Source organism: Ceratotherium simum, chromosome 11 (genome assembly GCF_057802395.1).
Source record: "Ceratotherium simum simum isolate JZ-2026a chromosome 11, ASM5780239v1, whole genome shotgun sequence".
Taxonomy (NCBI): Eukaryota; Metazoa; Chordata; class Mammalia; order Perissodactyla; family Rhinocerotidae; genus Ceratotherium; species Ceratotherium simum.
Genome location: NC_141910.1, coordinates 44,684,273 through 44,704,542, shown reverse-complemented (window position 1 = coordinate 44,704,542; position 20,270 = coordinate 44,684,273). Strand labels below are relative to the sequence as shown.

Sequence of the window (20,270 nt, the reverse complement as noted above, 5' to 3'; positions counted from 1 at the left end):
AGCAGAGCACGTGCACTTAACCGCTAAGCCACAGGGCTGGCTCCGAGCTGCATGCTTAGTCTCACTAAGAGTTGGTTTCCTTACCTGTAAAATGAGAGGAGATAATTACTTATCCATAGGGTTGTTGTGAGTAGTAAATGAGAAAAAGATGGACCTAATGCACTACACATGTGATAGGCATTAAAGGTGGTCTGCTTGGATTTGCATCATGATTCTACCATTTAACAAGCTGTGTGACCGTGGGTAAGTTAACCTCTGTGTGCTTCAGTCTCATCATCAGTTAGCTTGGATGATAGTAGTCCTTACCCCATGAGTTGTATAAGAACTAAATAAGATAAAACATGCAAAACATTTTTTTAAATACCTGGCATGCACACGGTGACTGCTCAATAAATGTTGGCTATTATTATTTAGGTTAAAGAGGTAGAGCTTTTCAGGTCTCCCCGTGTCCTCCTATCCCGGCAGCACAGAGAAAGAAAGTTACTAAGCTTGATTCTATGGGGGGACGTTTAAAGTAATAACAAAGAGTTTAAAAGGAACCAGAATCCCTATGGCCATTGAATGAATTCCTTTTTACTTCAGCAAAGGAAGATCCTGCCGCACAGGTCCTCAACTGACCAGAAGTCGTCACTGTGATGTTTTCTATACTAATAGTGTCAAGTCTTCCAGTGCAGGATAAAATCACTAAATGGTTTTATGTTTGTTGGTTTTATTTTTAATATAGTTAATCAGACTGTAATGACCTGAACATTTTACTACAATTTGTACTCAGATCATACACCTCAAATTTCAAAATCTCAGGTATCTCCAGAAAGAATTCTGACTATATAACCCTAGACTTTAAACTGTCTCGTAGTTCCTTAAATGATGATGGAGTGTTTAGCCGAAGGCTAATTGATGGTAATTTAGCTGCTTTGTCTTTTTCCTCCATTCCCCTTGAGTCCTTGATGGAGTGATTCAAAAAACATTTTTGAGAGGCTACTATGTGCAAGGTATTTGATAGAATCTATAGGTGAAACAACTCGTGTTCTCAGGAACCTAAAGTTTATTAGCTAAGATATGTGGAAACCTATGGTACAGAGAAGAGATTAAAAAAATAAGTAGGAGGAGGGCCGGCCCCGTGGCTTAGCAGTTAAGTGCGCGCACTCCGCTGCTCGCGGCCTGGGTTCGGATCCCAGGCGTGCACCGACACACCGCTTCTCCGGCCATGCTGAGGCCGCACCCCACATACAGCAACTAGAAGGATGTGCAACTATGACATACAACTATCTACTGGGGCTTTGGGGGAAAAAAATAAATAAATAAAATTATTTAAAAAAAAATAAGTAGGAGGCAAAATAAATGGTTGGAAAATGTAAGAGAAATACAAGACTTACCCTTGACCTGGGGAAGGCTAAATGCATAGGAAAAGAGGCTTTTAGCTGGGCTTTGAAGAAAGAGTAGGATTTGGAAATATGGGGCAGAGGAATGGGAGAAAAAAGAAAATTCTAAGAGGAAGCAACAGTGAAAAAAGACACATAGGTGTTAAAACATGGGGCACATTTGTGGACCAAACAGTTCAGTTAGGCTGAGCCATATAATTCACAAGCTATAAAATTCACCTTTTTAAAGTGTACAAGTTACTAGGTTTTAGTATATTCACAAAGTTACACAACATCACCACTATCTAATTTCATAATATTTTCATCACTCTCAAAAGAAACCCCATACCAGTTAGCAGTCACTCCCCGTTACCCCCAGAGGTGGCTGGCCCACCCAGTGGGCTCCCATCAGAGTCACAGGTGCTTGCAGTTGGAAGCCCTCAGGTGGGCAGGCACAGGAATGGTGAGTGGAGGGGTTACTGGCAGGGCACCTGCTGCATCTGCTACACATGGCTTCACCTTCCATCTTATAAATCTGTATTACTAGCCTTGCTCTCTTTCTCTAACCACCTGAATGTCCCACAGAAAGATCACAAATTCAAAGTGTCCCTAACTGAACTCATCTTTTCCCTGAAACCTGTTCCTCTTCCTATATTTCCAATTTTGTACATAGTACCTCCATCTATTTAGTAATCCAAGGGAAACTTCTTGGTCAGCCTAAACTCCTTTTCCCTTGTTCTCCAAATCCAATTGGTGAGCAAGTCTTACCAATTTCATACCATCATGCTTCCTGTGTTGTATGTGCTTTTGTCTTTTCCACTACTACTGTCTTAGTTCAGGCCTTCATTAGCTCTCAGCTAATCTACTGAAATGACAGTCTAAGAGATTTCCCTACCTTGAATCTTCTCTTCTTTAATTCACTTTCCACTCTGCCACTACAATGATAGTTCTAATATGCAGAATTGGTCCTATGATTCTCTGAACCTAAATCCTTCAATAGCTAACCAATGCTTTCATTGTGCAAGCTTTTTAGCATAATGTATACTGTGCCCCCTCTTGCTTTCTGTTACTGCTACCCCCTGCTATCTAACATATTTAACATATCTAACACCTCAAGCAGTGGTGGACTGCTGGCAGTTTCCCACTGTGCTTTTTTTTTTTTTTGATGAGGAAGATTAGTCCTGAGCTAACATCCGTTGCCAATCCTCCTCTTTTTGCTAAGGAAGATTGGCCCTGGGCTAACATCGGTGCCCAACTCCCTCTACTTCATACGTGGGACACCTGCCAAAGCATGGCTTGATAAGTGGTGTGTAGGTCCGCACCCAGGATCTGAACCTGCGAACCCCAGGACGCCAAAGTGGAGCATGCGAACTTAACCACTACACCGCCTGGCCGGCCTCTCCCCACTGAGCTTTTGCTCATACTATACCCATCTCCCCCTTTTCCACCTGGTAAGCAATTTCAAGACCCGTTCAGCCAAGCTCTCCTCTATGAGGCCTTTCCTGTCCACTTCAGGGCCAGATGGGAATAATCATTCCCTTCTTTGTGCTCCAGACATGCTCTTTCCACAGTACCTGTGACACTTTATCACACAACTATCTATCTCACTAAACTGTAAGCTCCTTGAGAGCAGGGGCCACATCTAATTCATCCCTATATCCAGTGCAGAATGCCTTGCACCGTCTTAGTGCTCCACTGAGATTTGGGAGTTGTTGCATAGGGTGGAGAATGAAACAATGAGAAGGGATGAAATTACCCTGCGGGGAGACCAGGGGCATGAATTAAATTTATTGAGGTCCTGCTGTGCTGAAGGAGGCAGCATTCTACGTTTGACTCCAGAGCCTCTGTGCTTTTCACTAATCATGTAAGGACTGAAGAAGGTCCATTCTATTTGGCAATAATAAGTTAATAATTTGTTGACTCCGGTGAGAGAGGTGTCAGGAGAAGATTGAAGGCCGAAGCCAAACTGCAATGAATTGAGAAGGTAAATGGAAGGTGAGAAGAGGACATGGAGAGTACCCTGGTGGTTCTCAGACTTTCACATTTCAAGGACCAATACATTTATAAAAAATTGGAGGCTAACCAAGTTGCCAACTTCTTTTTTTTGGTGAGGAAGTTCAGCCCTCAGCTAACATCCATGCCAGTCCTCCTCTTTTTGCTGAGGAAGACTGGCCGTGGGCTAACATCCGTGCCCATCTTCCTCTACTTTATGTGGGACGCTGCCACAGCATGGCCTGACAAGCGGTGCCTCGCTGTGCACCCGGGATCCGAACCCGGGCCGCCAGCAGCAGAGTGTGCACACTTAACTGTTACGCCATGGGGCCGGCCCCCGCCAACTTCTTGTTTTACCAACTAAGGACATTAAAATAAAGCAAGACCTCAAAATCACTAATCATTAGGGAAATGCAAATCAAGACTACAGTGAGATACTACCTCACACCCATCAGGAGGGCTGCTGTCAAAAAACAGGAAATAAGCGTTGACGAGGATGTGGAGAAATTTGAAAACTTACGCACTGTTGATGGGAATGTAAAATGGTGCAGCTGCTATGGAAAACAATATAGCAATTCCTCAAAAAATTAAAAATAGAATTACTGTATGATCCAGCAATTCCTCTTCTGGATATATATCCAAAAGAATTGAAAGCAGAGTCTCGAAGAGATATTTGTACACCCATGTTCATAGTAGCATAACCCACCCAAATGTCCATCAATGGATGAATGGATAAACAAAATGTGGTGTATGCGTACAATGGAGTATTATTCAATCTTAAAAAGGAAGGAAATTCTAGCACATGCTACAATATGGATGAACCTTGAGGACATCATGCTAAGTGAAATAAGCCGGTCACAAAAAGACAAATACTGTGTGATTTCACTTACATGAGGTACCTAGAGTAGTCAATATAGAGACAGGAAGTAGAATGGTGGTTGCCAAGGGATAGAGGGAGGAGGGAATGGGGAGTTATTGTTTAATAGGTGTAGAGTTTCAGTTTTGCCAGATGAAAGAGTTCTGGAGATAGATGGTAGTGATGGTTGCACAAGAATGTGAATATACTTAATGCCACTGAACTGTACTCTTAAAAATGGTTAAGATGGTAAATTTTAAGTTAGATGTATTTTACCACAATTAAACAACAAAACAACGGAGCAAGACAATAAAAAATAAACTCAGTAACCTATATCAACTATTATGTTAATTCAAAGAAATATGTAACATCAAATATAAAGGAAGAATATAAGAGTAAAGATCAGCCTTTTGATTAAATACAATTACCTTATTAACAAAACATATTTTTCGTTAAGAAAAATTTTGCAATGAACTGAATAAGCATAGTCATGCACAGGCATTAATATGGAACTGGCATTTGGAAACTAATGATGTTAATTATATCAAAAAATGGAGGCAAAGGGAAAGAGAGCAATAATTAAAGAAGATAGCAGGGTCAAGGGAGGATCATGGTCTGCCTGTCATTACTGGTTAGGCTGTACTATTACATACTATGATGAGTCAAATATTTCTTCATGTTTCTGGTAGGTACTACTTTGAATAATCATAAGGTATTTGGTTTCAGACATTTAATATTTTATTGAGAACTTAGTATGCTACCAGGTCCCTGCTCTTGTAAGGATTGTATTATCAAGGTTTTTTACAAATGTAAAGCATATGCTAAAAGCGTGTGTGTGTACTATAAAATAATAGCATTATGCAACAACCTGCATAATTTAATAAAGATAAACATATGAAATACTTGCACTCAGAGATGTGTTTAATCAGGTTATTAACCAGCTACTATACCATGTTTCCCTCGTATTTTCAGTGTAAAAATCTTGAATAATAATTTTTACCATATCCTATATATGGCACGGTCCTGAATGTCATGTAGTTCCTGTCTGAACCATTAGCTTGTTTTCTGATTGGTGTTCATTTTCTCTAATCTAAGAGTAGAATCGAAAGAAGGGGACCGTTTTGCCTTCGAGTGGGATGTGGATGCACAGTTCTTCTATGGTCACTTCCTTTTGCTTATGAAATTTCCTACCAACACGCTTTCTAAAATTACAACTTTGCTTCTTCCTAATTTGTAATACGGATCTAACCCTAGGCTATTAGAAGGATGTTCTTGGAGGATTAAACAAATATATTAGGAAAGGCAATTATTCAATCTCTTTTGCTTTCTTACAAATCTCTAAATTCAAATTTTAGTGTTCCCCATAATAGGTATGTGACTTACTGAGTGAGAGCCACAGAAGATAAAGGTTTGGCCAGTGACAGAAGGGGATTAGTCTTACTAAAATTGTATGCTAACTAATTTAAGCTTCTTTCAAAGGGAAATTTGGGTATGCTCTTGGCCTGGTGCTAATGATGAGCTCTGTTGAAATGCTTTTTCAGATATTAAAATTGAAGGTGGATTAGTTCATCTAATTTATGATGGTCTGAACAATGGAGTATAGATAAACCATAGGGTTGAAAGGAATTTTTATGACCACAATCTGAACTGTCTTAGAATTACTTAAACCCTTGAAATACTTTGCTAGTGTTTTCAGATGTATAAATAAAACAAACAGCATAAAGTCATCCTAAATTTAAACCTAAATTTAAGCAAAAATAAAGATATATGTAGAAACATATGTGGTTTAAGCCAGAATTCAGGTTATGGTATTATGTTGCAACTTTCCATTATTATTATTAATAGCTATACGTGGCATAGTTAACTTGTTTTTTTTAACAACTGTTGCTATTTTTTGTGAGTTTGTGTCATTTTTGTTCGCTTTCTTAACGTTCTATTTTTGAATCCTGTGGAAAGAGATTTTAGAGCCTTTCTTCCTCTTTCATTTGAGACTGCTGGGCCTAACCTGAATCTTAAAAACAAGCATTTTTTTTTTTTTGGTATGATTTGAAAACTGCTCTTGGAACGATTTTTCTTACATGAAAAGTCACAAAGGGCCTAATTAACAATCACAATGCTGCTTCAAGATTACAGAATTGAGAGAAAGAGTGCTTTTACAGTTAAGTCTGATTACAATCTGTGTAGCCTGATCAGTAGAAAAAACTTCACAAGTTCCTATCATTAAAACATAGATAAATAGAATATACTACCTTGGAAAATCCGTAAATGACCCCCAAACAAAAGACAACCAAGCACCTCAGTCTTGACTTTAGATTATAGTAATTTACATTTTAGCATTTAAATTTTTTGGAAAAAAGTTACCTTTTCCCCTTCTAATAGATATGGTATTAAACATCTGATTAAAGGAGAGAAAGCAATACAAAATGAATATTCTGCTTAAAAATTGCAAATAAAGTAATTTCAAAAGTTTTTGGTTTTACATTCAGTAAAAGCTTACCTCAGAATATTAAAAATTAGATTTAACTAGCTACTTAAATTTTCTCCTTTGAAACTGGAAAAACTTGTATGTTGGAGTAAAAGTACGCTGCCTGCAGTTGACGTGGCTTTGCATCTCCCTAGGCAGGTTACTTAACCTCTCTATGCTTCAATTTTCTTATCATTAACAATGAGGATAATAATAGCTCTCATCATATTAATTTATAGAATTAGAGTCTGAAAAAATGTATTTTTAGGGGCCGGCCCCGTGGCTGAGTGGTTAAAGTTCCGTGTGCTCTGCTTCTGTGGCCTGGGTTCTCGGGTTCGGATCCCAGGTGCAGACCTGCTGCACTCATCAGCCACGCTGTGGCAGCGACCCACATACAAAATAGAGGAGGATTGGCACAGATGTTAGCTCAGGGCTAATCTTCCTCAAGCAAAATAGAAAGAGAAAGATTGCCAACGGATGTTAGCTCAGGGCAAATCTTCCTCACCAAAAAAACCAACCAAACATATTATTGACATACTTAGCATCCTTGAGCACATTTTATTTTATTTTTTTTTGGCTGAGGAAGATTTGCCCTGAGCTAACATCTGTTACCAATCTTCCTCTTTTTGTATACGAGCTGCCACCACAGCATGGCCACTAACAGATGAGTGGTGTAGGTCTGCACCTGGGAATCAAACCTGAGTCACCAAAGCGGATCACGTGGAACTTAACCACTAAGCCACCGAGGCTGGCCCCTTGATCATATTTTTAATTTACACCATAAAAATTTAGCTAGTAACTTTGAATGGAAACTAGTTCTTGAGCTAACAGCTTTTCATCTTTCACATATTATCATTAATATATTCCAGAAATTGGTGCTTTGTTGCCTTATTTGATCCTATAAGATGCAAAAAAAATTTAACATAGCATTTTTTTGAGTAAAAATCAAAATGTATATATCTATAAATATATATACATCCACTGTATATGTATATACTCTCCATAACACTCAGTTGATTGAAACTTCGCATTACAGTCCGTTTTGGTATTGTCCATTCTGTGAGCTGTAAAGAGAGGAAGTTTCTCTTTGGTTCTTCATCTCTTGATTTGTCTCTACCCTCATCTCCTTGAGAGGATTAAAATTCCTTACTAAAGATTCATTTCTTTGGCTATTAAAGGCTTTTGGTTTTCAGAGCCTGCAGAAAAAAACTGATAAAAAAAGCAGGAGAAAATTAGTAAAGGAGTGAGAGGAATTTTGTTTGGAGGCAAGATTAGGGTTGGTGAAAGGAATTGGGGTTTATGGGGAATGTTCTCCTCCCCTCCGCTCCTCTGAGAGGAGAGTGAACTGTTATTCTAAAGGGCTGGGAAGGGAGAGGGCTAGAAAACCAGAGGAAAGAAGATTTTTTCCTAATTTTTATTGCCACCTTGACTTGACCTCTGATCTGGTGACAGGAGTTGGGAAGATTTACAGGAAATCTGGATTGCGAGATTTCTAGGAACAGCAAAAGTCTGACTCTACTGCAGAAGCAAACATTTTATTTTTTCATTCTGTTATTGAAAGTAGTGGTGGACAGATTTGGGCAGGGATATGATGTGGGCCTCTTTATATTTTCTGTGGCTATTAAAGGAACAAAGGGCAAGGTGATTCGGTGTGAGGCTTGTGCAGAGGCAAAAAGTGAGGGGAAAGACAGGGGTTTTGAATCCAAGCTGCCTACTTCGTGGTTTGTCTAGGCCTGGCCTACTTTACTGATCTTTTTTTACCATTACCCTCAGGGCCTTACAAAATAACAACATGATTACTACTGTTATCGTTAATCTGATTGTATGGTTTTTGCTAATGTATTTTTCAGGGTGTGTGATTAATGCAGTGGTTCTCAGCCCTGCTAGAATCACCTGGGGAGTTTTAAAGAAAACTGATGTTCAGGCCACACACCAGACTAATCACATCAGAACCTCTGGGGGTGGTACCCAGGCATCATTATTTTAAAAAAAAAAAAAAAAAGCTTTCTAGATGATTCCAACATGTAGTTAAAGTTAAAACCATTGGCATAATGTATTCTCTCTCCCAGGTAAAATAGCTTTAACACAGCCATTCTCAAATGTTTTGGTCTCAGGATTCCTTTACGTTAGTAACAATTACTGATGACCACAAATAGCTTTTGTTTATGTGGATTATGTCTATTAATATTTATTGTATTGAAAATTAAAAGAGACATTTTGTAAATATTTAATTATGGATTTATTTAAAAATAAAAAATCCATTACATGTTAAGTAACACTTTTTTATGAAAAAAAATTGCTATATTTTCCAAAACAAAAAGAATTTCTTGAGGAGATTAGCATTTGTGAACATTTAAAAAAAAATCTTTTTAGTGTCTGACTTATTAGAAAACAACTGGATTTGCTTATGCTTTCAATCTGCTGTGATATGTTATTTCAGTTGAAGTATATGAAGAAAATTCAGCCTCACACTGACATGTAGTAGGAAAAAGAAGGAGTATGTTAATAGCTTCTTCAGATAATTATGGATAATCTTACTAAATCAAAATGTGACAAATGGTAATGTCATAAAAGTTAGTTGCAATGTGGAATCTGAAACCACATAAATAAAATTTTTTACTCCATTACATTAAAATCCAAATCTCTCATATTTTTTAAAAACATTTTTTAATTTTTATTTATTTATTTATTTTTTTGTGAGGAGATCAGCCCTGTGCTAATATCTGCCAATCCTCCTCTTTTTTTGCTGAGGAAGACTGGCCCTGGGCTAACATCCATGCCCATCTTCCTCCACTTTATATGGGACACTGCCACAGCATGGCTTGCCAAGCAGTGCATCGGTGTGCGCCTGGGATCCGAACCGGTGAACCACGGGCCGCTGCAGCAGAGAGTGCCCACTTACCTGCTTGCGCCACTGGGCTGGCCCCTAGTCTCTCATATTTTGAATGAATCTTTTCTCTGTGATTGGGCATTGAGCATTTGGAAAATATTGGTTCACTGAGTTATGCAGATATTCCAAATATTGACCATTTCATTATGTATTATAAAAAAAATCACATCTGTTAAAATAACTGACTTTGTCAGAAAAGTTGTTACATATCACAAAACTGTCAAGCTTATGGTAGCAGAAACAAGTTTTCTAAAATTCCAGTTTTCACTTGAAAGATCCAGTTTTATCATTGGCAATAAATACTGTCATTATTTTCCTTGAAGGCATAGATACACTTTATTCATTTTCAAACAAATGTCTGCTAAATATCCAGGTCTGCATAAACATAGGTTATTAGTCAATTATTCTTTCAAGTAAAAGTAGAATTTTATGAAAAAAGCAGATAGTTCACCATGCATCTCAAACAATTGTACAAGAGCTTTTCCCTGAGACATAATTGTCCTTCAGTATGCAGCAGAAGTACTTTATTTGTATCTCCCATATTGTCATGCAGAATATAAAAAGATTCATACTCTCCACTTCTGCTTCCAGTCAGGATGGAGTAACAGGGACTAGATTTATCATCCCATTTTGGAAAAAATATATCAAACAATGATGTTCAAATATTGGAAAACAGGCATTACAGGAGAGTGATGAAAGGGAAACAAACGAGATGAGCCAGACACTTTCTCAGCTTGAGAGAGTTTCCAGGATGTATTGCAGGTAGGAGGAATCCAAACAGAGCCAGGTGGTCTCTGTGAGATGAAAAAACAGAGTTGAGAACATGGGAAGGTCAGGTGGCTAGAATTTACAGGACAGAGTATGGGAGGAAAGAAAGGGAGCTTCATGGAGAGAGCACATCAGAGATCAGTAAAGGTTTGTCCAGGAGTCTTCAACTGAGTATGGTCAGCACGTACATGTGAGGAAACTATCCAAGGTGGAGGAGAGAACTATCAAAAAGGAGCAGACGTAACAAGCTCCAGAGCACACATAGGATCAGGAATATTTTATGTTTCCACCAGTAAGAGTGGAAAAACCTCAAAATACAAGGGGCAAAAAGTAGAATACCCAGAGAGAATTGATTCAGTAGAAGGTCAAATTATACCTGGATTACAGGCTGCTGTGCTCCAGCCTAACAAAACTTAAAAGCAAACCTCCAAAGGCTCAAACTGTTTTCAACTCAACTGTGTCTCAGAACAAAGATATTTAAAGGAATGCAAACATGCCCAGCACCCAAAAAACTAAAATTCACAACATTTCATATTTAATAAAAAAATTATCAGGCATGCAAAGAACCCGCAGTGAAGAGAAAAATCAACCATTAGAAACAGACACAGAAATGACACAGATGATAAATTAGCAGATAAGGATATTAAAACAGTTGTCATAACTATATTCTATATGTTCAAGAAGGTAGAGGAAAGGTTGAGCATGTTAAAGAGAGACAAGGATAGTTTAAAGAAAATCTAAATCAAACATCTAGAGAAGGAAAAAAGCAATGTCTTGGATGAAAAGTACACTGTATGGAATTAACAACAGATTAGGCACTGCAAAAGACAAGATTAGTGAACTCAAAGACATAGAAATAGAAAATATGCAAATGAAATAGACAAAGAAAGAAAACCAGAAAAATAAAGAGAGCACTGGTGAACTGTGGGAAAACTTCACAACTTAATATGTGTGTAATTGGAGTCCCCAAAGGAGGAGGGGGGATAAAAATACTTGAAGAAATGGTGGCTAAAAGTTTTCCAAATAGATGAAAACTTAAAACCCACTGATCCAAGAAACTCTATGAACTCCCAGCACAAGAACATAAGGAAAATTCCACCAAGGCATATCATAATCAAATTGCTTAAAAACCATGATAAAGAGAAAAACCTTAAGACAAACTGAGACACGTTACATGCAGAGGAACAAAGATTAGGATGATAGCCAAATTCATCAGAAACGAAGCAAGCAAGAAAACATTGGAGAAACATCTTTAAAGTACTGAAAGAAAAAAATCTATCAACAGAATTCTATACTCAGAGAAAATATCTTTCAAAAATGAAGGCAAAATAAATTTTTTTCAGCATACAGAAATTGCCACCATACCTGTACTACAAGAAATGTTAAAAGACATCCTTTAGGCAGAAGGAAAATGATACCAGATGGACATATGTATCTACACAAAGGAAGAAAGAGTATCAGAAATGGTAAATATATGGGTAAATGAAAAGGACTTTAAAAAATCTTATTTTAACAATCTCTTTGAAAGATAATTGCTTAATGCAAAGATAATAACAATATGTTGTGGGGTTAATAACATATTTAGAATTAAAATATCTGACAACAATAACACAAAGACTACGAGGGGCAAAGAAGTATAGTATTGTGAGGTTCTTGTACTGTACATTAAGTAATATAATAATTCTTGATGGTAGACAGTGATACATTAAAGATGTATACTATAAATCCTGAAACAACCACTAAAAACAAAACAGCTATAGTTGACAAGCTAGCAAAGAAGATAAATGAAATAATAATAATTAATTAATCCAAGATAAATCAGAAAAAGTGGTAAAAATGAACAAAGAACAGATGGAACAAATAAAAAACAAATAGCAGAGTGGTACATTTAGATTTGACCATATCAATAATCACATTAAATATAAATAATCTAAACACCCCATTTAAAAGCCAGAGATTGTCCACTTGGATAAAAAGGCAAGACCTAACTATATGTTGCCTACAAGAAACCCACTTCATATATAAATAAGAAAATAGTTTAAAAGTAAAAAGGATGGAAAAAGCTATACCATGCTAACACTAATCAAAAGAAAGTTGGAGTGGCTATATTAGTATTAGGAAAAAAGTAGATTTCAGAGCAAAGAATATTACTAAGTATAAAGAAGGTCATTTCATAATGATAAAGGGGTCAATTTGTGAAAAGGACATGGCAATCCTAAACATTTATGCACTTAATAAGAAAGCTTAGGGGCCTGCCCTGTGGTGTAGCAGTTAAGTGCGTGTGCTCCGCTGTTGGTGGCCCCGGGTTCAGATTCCGGGTGCACACCGACGCACCACTTGTCAGGCCATGCTGTGGCAGTGTCCCATATAAAAGTGGAGGAAGATGGGCATGGATGTTAGCCCAGGGCCAGTCTTCCTCTGTGAAAAAAAAAAGAGGAGGATTGGCATGGATGTTAGCTCAGGGCTGATCTTCCTCACAAAAAAAAAAAAAATAAGAAAGCTTAGAAATACATGATATTAAAATTAATAGGACTGAAAGAAGTAGGAAAATCCACACAGAGATTTCAACACCACTCTCTTAGTAATCAATAGAACAAGTAGCCAGAAAATCAGTTATTATATGGAAGATTGCAGGAACATTATCAACTACCTTGACCTAATTGACATTTATAGAACGCTCTACCTAACAACAGCAGAATACACGTTCTTTTCAGAGCAGAAGGAATATTCACCAAGATGGATCATATTCCTGGTTATAAAACAATTTGCAAAAATTTTTAAAGGATTCATCCATACCAGCTCTGTTCCCTGACCATGATGGAATTAAATTTGAAATCAATAACAAAAAAATATCAGGGAAATCCTCAACTATTTGGAAACTAATACAATTTAAATAACCCATGAGTAAAAGATGGATATGTTCATTCTCTTGATTGTGGTAATGGTTTTATGGGTGTAACTGTATGTTAAAACTCATCAGAATGTATACTTTAAATATGTTCAGTTTAAAATATTCTAATTATATCTCAATAAATCTGTTAAAAAAAGACATATACTCAAGGGTTGAGATTTAATAACCACAATTTTTGTTGCTTTGTCAATGGTATTCTTAAGTGAGACTGACTCTTTTTCTTTTCTTTTATGTTTCTGTCTTTTTCTTTTTACTGTGCACGCAATGAAGAATTCAATGACTACAAGTACAGCTTTGTTTTTTTCAATAGTACAGTTTTGCATCCTGTCTCAGTAAGTGCTAAGGTGCCAGCGGTTTTACCCACTACTGCTTTTTCAACATCAGTGCAAAGTTAATAGAGTAAAAAAAACCAAGTCTTGCTTTTGTATTATTATAAAAATTGATTTGACCTTGTGGGCATCCAAAAGGTCTTGGGGAATCCCCAGGGGTCTATGGATCACATTTTGAGAACTGCTGTTTTAATAGAACTTTCTGGTCATTACTGCTTTAGTCCAGTGGTGTCACTTTAAAGATGGGACTAGGTATATGAAGATCCTGCCATGGCAACTGCATGGGGAAGATCTTTTTTAGCACTTGGGTCCTTGATGTGCTTCAAATCACAGTATAGTATCTATACTATAGTAAAGATGAAAACCACTCCACTTATAACTAGTACTATCAATGCATACACAACTAATTTTTTTTCCATGATGAAAACAGCCCCTGGAATTGCTTAATTATGGGTTTAGTCATGGGTTATCTTCCATAGGAAGAGTCTGAAGAAAGGAAAAGTTGCAGTAAGGAAAAAAATAGCAGTTATAAGGGATTTCTGAAAGTTTCCAGAAGGAAGGAGGGGAGAAAAGAAGAATGAGTGAAGGAAAGAGGAAGAAGGATATTTAGTGTATAAGCCACAAGAAAAGATACAAATAAAGAAGGTAGGGATACATAAATAGAAAGTAGTGTTGGATTTGTAGATTTATGGAAAGTTGTCAGAAAAGCCAAAACGTGTAAAAAACGATTTACTAAAATCAGCTTCAATTACTATGTAAAATGTTCTAGGTTTGTATGAGATACATCATATGGATGCATTTGTTGTGGATACAGAGATGCACTGATCAGATCCTTCAGGGAAGGTCTTGCGCTCCAGCTGTTGGCGTGCCGTTGGCAGACAGCTCTGGCTGTTAGCTCCTTTGGCTGCAGAGAGCTGCTTGCAGGAAGTCACCCCATTGAGGTGGGGCCCAGCCATTGTGGCTCACTATGGGACAACTGACAGGCGATTTCAGCTCCAGGGCTCCCGGTGGGATTGGGTGAGGCTGTTGGGGTAGGGGGATTTCCCTGCTAACTTTTCCCTCTGCCTCGCCCTGTTCCTCCATCTCCCTCTCTCAGGGGTTTGTCCCAAGGGCACTCCCCAATACACATCCTGCATGCTAAACTCTGTCTCAGGTTCTGCTTCCTATAGATCCCAAACTGCAACAGCATCTTATTGAATTAAATGTAACCAGAATTGGAGAACTCTAGGGAATAGAAAATCACCATCAAATTATATGTTAACATTTTAACTCAAGTGTTTCCCTATTTCTTATTTTGAATTGCTTATGTTTAGCATGATATTATCTTTAACATTTTGTTTCATATAGGTTTGCTATTTCCACCTTCCCTTTCTTATAGGAATCATACTGTGGAAAAATAAAAAGGTAATAAGGTAAGAAAAACAATTAGGTTATTTCTTACCCAGCCACTCAGGAAACCCACTATTTCAATGTTGGCCTAAGCAGCAAGAGAGGAAATATGTTGAAAGGTGTGATAGTGGTTTTGTTCTGAATATTGTACCAATAGAAGGTTCTGAAGTGGTCTGAATATAATAAAGAAGCTATTTAATTTTGGTTAAGCCTGAAGATATAAATTGTCATTCAAAACTCTCAGACATGAATATGATTAGCAGTTTTGAACATCAGGAAAGTAGACATTTCCATCCTGTCTTCCCCGGTAGCTCCAGAGGAGGGCAGAACAGTGTATTCCCAGACCAGCCCTCTCTTTTTAAACTCACTCTTATAGCCAAGCCTAAGAAGATAGAGTGGGTGAACCTTCTGGCTGTCTCCATTACCTTCAGACCTTTGCTCTCTGCCACGCCCTGATCCTCACTGTGGAAGAAAAAGAGGACGGCAAAGTAATTGTCCTGACAATTTAGACTAGAAACTAACAGACAAAATTGAGATATTCTTTTTTTTTTTTTCTAGGATTATCTCTATAACAGTGATCTTTGATGTTACAAAGTAAGTACAATGTGTTTAGCTTTTCCTTTGAGGGGTATGTGTTGGAGAAGATGACTGCCTAAGGAGCCACTGTGAACATTTTAGATCTCATTGATTTCAGATGATTACTTCAACTATACTTCTCAATTTGGGAATATGATAGTCTGTCTCCTATAAGGCAAGGTAATTATTTGTGAGAAAAAAGAGAAAAGGTATGATGGGCTGTTATAAAGGAAATACTTTGAGAGTTCCAGTTCAGGCTTTGCGCAGGGGGAGTCTTAGTTTCCTCATCTGTAAAATGGGATTAATATCTACTTCATGCGGTTATGAAGATTCAATGAAGGAATATCAAAAAAGCACCTAGGACAATGGCTGGTGCAGAAGTGTTCAGTAAATGTCGATTCCCTGTCCATCCTTTCGTATAGAACTGTGGGAAAACACTTCATAACCCCACAGGGTCTGATGAACCCTCCCACGCCTCTCTATCCCCAGTTATGGCTTTGGAGATCATAAAAATGCCTCTTCCATGTCTCTTCCTTCCTTCCTTTCTTCCTCTCCAAGACAAGGAAGTGGCCGTCTCTGTTCCCTTGGATTCGGAAGCTGTGCCTCCCAGGACAGCCCAGGGGAGGAGAGCTGCGGCTTCAGCCTGCGTAGCGCAGCGGGGAGGCGACAGGGAGGCGATGGGGAGGCGGGCGCAGTCGACCCAAGGGTGGAGAAGGGGGAAGGCTAAGGACGCGCGTTCCCGGGCTCGTGACCGCCGGCAGCCCGAGGAACCGGCTCCTAGACAGCTTCGGAGAGATGGCAGGCGGCGGGGACCGGTGCGTCGTGGGCACCCTCCACCTGCTGCTGCTGCTGGCCGCCCTGTCCCCGGCAGCCCTGGGGATCAGTCGGGGCGCCGCAGCATGGACCCAGGAGAAGGTGAGGGGCTGCTGCTGCGTGATTGTACCTGGGCAGCTCTTGCCGGGTGCGGGGACCCCGGGCCGGGTGAGCCGCACCTAGGCAGGGTGGGAGGCGGGGCAGAGCCGCGATCCCTGGTCCAGGCAGCCGTGCCCGAATCGGGTGCCCGGAGGAATGCGGCTCTGCGTCCTTGCCAGGATGCCTCGCTGGCCTCGGGGCTGCTTTGGAGACGCCACGGGAGCTGAGTGATGTCACCGGCCTCCCCTCCGCTGTGGTCTGATGTGGGTACTGATAGGCACAGGAAGTGTGTCTTGCTGGCGGCCGCCCAGCAGGGAGGCGAGGGCTCATCGCCGCGCCTCCGCCCACTCGGGACCCGCGAGGCCAGCGGTCTCCGCGCTCCGCGGCCGCCAGGGTGCGGGGCGCGCCGGGGGTGTGCCCGTGGCTCCCCCACAGCTGCATCCAAGGACGCCCTCGGCACGTTGAAGTTTCCGTGCAGTCTCTGGATGGACATGTTATTGTATGTCTATTTTAGATTTTTAAGCGGAGCAGCTCTGAACGAGGGAGCTTAACTGGAGACCCGCTTTATTTTAAAATAATTTTTTTGGGCCGGCCCTGTGGCTTACTGGTTAAGTGCGTGCTCTCTGATGCTGGTGGCCCGGGTTCGGATCCCGGGCGCACACCGACGCACCGCTTCTCTGGCTACGCTGAGGCCGCGTCCCACATACGGCAACTAGAAAGCTGTGCAACTATGACATACAACTATCTACTGGGGCTTTGGGGTGAAAATAAATAAATAAATCTTTAAAATAATTTTTTTTCTTAAAAGAGAGTAAAACGCAATTGTCAGAGCAATGTATCTAGTTGTACGCGAAAATTTCGTATAAGGAACTTAGGATAAAAGTGATTTGCAAGTTTCCTGTGTATGAAGGAAATAGGTTCACGATTATTTCCCTTTCTTGTGTAACAATTTTGAAATCATGAAATTGCTAGGGACTTATGCAAATATTAATGGTATTGGAGTAAAATGGTATGCTTTTAAAGATACTAAGAAAAGCAGCAAAGTAAGGGGTTATAAATTCTGACAGTGTTGTTGAACAGATCTTTTAAATGCTTACATTATGCCTGTATTTACTCACACGTTTGAAACACAGGGCACTCTAGTGAATCTACAGGCCTTGTGTTGGCTCCCAACCTGGCTCTCACCCAGCCACACCTATGTGTTTATGAATAGCCCACTTCAGTTCTCTGGGTTATGCTTAATTAGCTTCACCATTCCGGGGGCCACAGCATGCCCCCACTTAAACATGGAGATCACCAGCCACAGGCAACCTGGTGGGGATGAAGGAGGTCAACTCAATAATAACTTCATTATAAGAAAAACAGCTTCCTATGGGGGTTCAGTAGGAATAACATCCATTGGTCAACACTGAGTTACATACATACTTAAATCCTCTCCTTCACTTCGAGGTGGATACCTTTCTGGTCAGAAATTGGGAACCGAGCATTAAGAAGCAGAATGGGAACCATGCCAAATGGTACATCTAAACGGATGGGAATGAGTGAGATGAGAACTGTTTGAATGAGCTGCTCCGAAGGATCATTTGTAGGCAGGATGTATTTGTGGGTGGGAGAAGGTGCTGGATTCTAAAAATGTTTTAAACCAATGAGAATTTAACTTTTGAGAATGTCTTTTAAAGTACACATCTCTTTTATATTTATTTTAAGAAGCTTCTAGTCACTATTCTCTTGGGAAACTGGATGCTTTCAAATGGTGTAAGCAAATGACAAAATCAGCCATGACAATTTCTGACCTCTGATCCTCTCCTCCCTTGTTCCATAGGACTTCGTAAAGTCTTCCAGGTGGCCAGTACACTTTGCAGCCTGGGAAATGAATTAGTCCACACTAAAATAAATGCCTTCATATTCTATATGGCATTTAACATTTTAATCATATGAGGTGTGCCGTTGGTACACTGGTCTGCCAAAAGGTGAGGTGTGGTAAAGAAAGCATTGATTTTTTTTTTTTTTTGAGAAAGATTGGCCCTGAGCTAACATCTGTTGCCAATCTTCCTCTTTTTTTTCCTTTTTTCTCCCCAAAGCCCCAGTAGCTAGTTGTATGTCATAGTCATACATCCGTCTAGTTGCTCTATGTGGGACACCACCTCAGCAAGTCTTGATAAGCGGTGTGTAGGTCCGAGCCCAGGATCCGACCCGGCCAACCCCGGGCTCCCGAAGCAGAGCACATGAACTTAACTGCTACACCACCGGGCCGGCCCTGGAAAGCATTGATTTTGAAATCCATTTTCTTTGCTTTGAAATAAATATGTGTCTCTTCTAGTGGCATTTAATATGTAAAAACAGTTCAACTGTTTTTTATGTTAGTTTATGATTGTGTTCAGAAGATTGTGATTTGGTCATTTGAAACTTGCAAACAACTTTTCCACAGAAGCAATAGTATAAGTTGTTAGATTGGCAGGTGGGCCCACAGGTGTATATTAAGGAGCATTGGCATCTGGGTACCAGGTATCATATATAACCATCTCACAGGAACCTCACAGTGCCCCTATGAGGAGGGTACGTTTTTCCCCAATTTATAGATGAGGAAACTTGACCACGATTACATCAGCAAACTGAAAAGCCCTCATCTTTCCTTTCCTCCTCCACTCTCTTCTTCACGGCAGATGAGTCCTGGCTGGTGGTGCAGGGAACAGTGTCCAGGTAGTGAAGGAGTGTGGGGCTGTGGGGGAGGGTTGAAGGGCCAGAGGAAGAGCTTACTTCCCCTTTCTGGGTCCAGGTGGATCTTAAATGGAATTCCAAAATAGGTAGGTCATTTTTGGAACCTTCCCTTCTCTCATTCCCTATTTCCCCTTTCTCTGATCTCCCTCGTAGAGCTTAAAGGTCATTATTCTGGGGGTTGATCCATATTCCAAAATTACTTCTCTGAATCCTGCCCCCTGCCTCCTTGACTCCTAATCCTGTTCCTTTAGTACAAACTCGTTCCTTTGGTACAGCATTGCCAATCAGCTGTTAAAAGGAGTCTCGTTAAATCAGTCCTCCCTTAGGTGTGAATGACTGAGGGCTTTTAAGAGGGCTTCATATGTTTTTAAAAAGGAAGCTATTAGCTCCAATACATTAAAAAGTATGGCTTCTATTGAAGTCTCTCAATTATGAAGTTAACATGTGCTCATTTTAGAAACCTAGAAAAATAGAGAAAAGTATACTAAAAAGAAAACTGTCATTCACCCATAATTCCACATTCAGATATAATTGCTATTAACCATTTTGGTGTTTTTATTTCTAAATAAATTTGATGTTTTCGTTCTCTCTCTCTTTATATATAAACGTATATATGTGTATGTGTGTATTTATATTTATAGAGATGAATAATAATTATACCAATCTCACAGGTTTTTATGAGAATTGAATGAGCTATCCCTGTAAAGCCCTTGGCACAGTGGCTGGCATATAGTAAATGCTCCATAATGGTTAATTATTTATTTTTAAAATAAACACATGAATGTTTATTTCATACTAGAGATTGTGCTGTATATACAGTTTTATATCTTGCTATGTTGATTAATAGTATGAGTATTTCCTTGAGCCAATAAAATTCATTGAAAGCATCATTTAATGATTGCAAAATCATCATCATTCCGTAATTTTACTGTCCCTTTATTGTTGATATTTAAGTTGTTTCCAAACTTTCTCTATCATAAAGCTGAGACTCAATGTATTTTAATGGTAGAATTTTCCTTTATTATAACAAAGGTGAAGTAGAAAAATTCAAGTCACATAGAGGAACCACATACAGGAGAGTTGGCCTCACCTAGGAGTCCTCTT

General features: G+C 39.3%; 1 protein-coding gene across 4 annotated transcripts in view; it reads left to right on the top strand.

Annotated features, from left to right (window-relative positions):
- Positions 1 to 20,270, top strand: part of QPCT (glutaminyl-peptide cyclotransferase) — a 48,256-nt gene that overhangs the window by 3,487 nt on the left and 24,499 nt on the right. For 3 of the 4 annotated variants that reach the window (XM_087436884.1, XM_087436885.1, XM_087436883.1), the window contains one exon: positions 15,519 to 15,554. Coding sequence is in view for 1 of the 4 variants with exons in the window: in XM_004418134.3 (XP_004418191.2) it covers positions 16,332 to 16,451 (120 nt within the window). In the remaining 3 variants the exon portion in view is untranslated. Of the gene's footprint in view, positions 1 to 15,518; positions 15,555 to 16,246; positions 16,452 to 20,270 lie in introns of those variants that run through there. The other variant, XM_004418134.3, reaches the window with a different exon arrangement.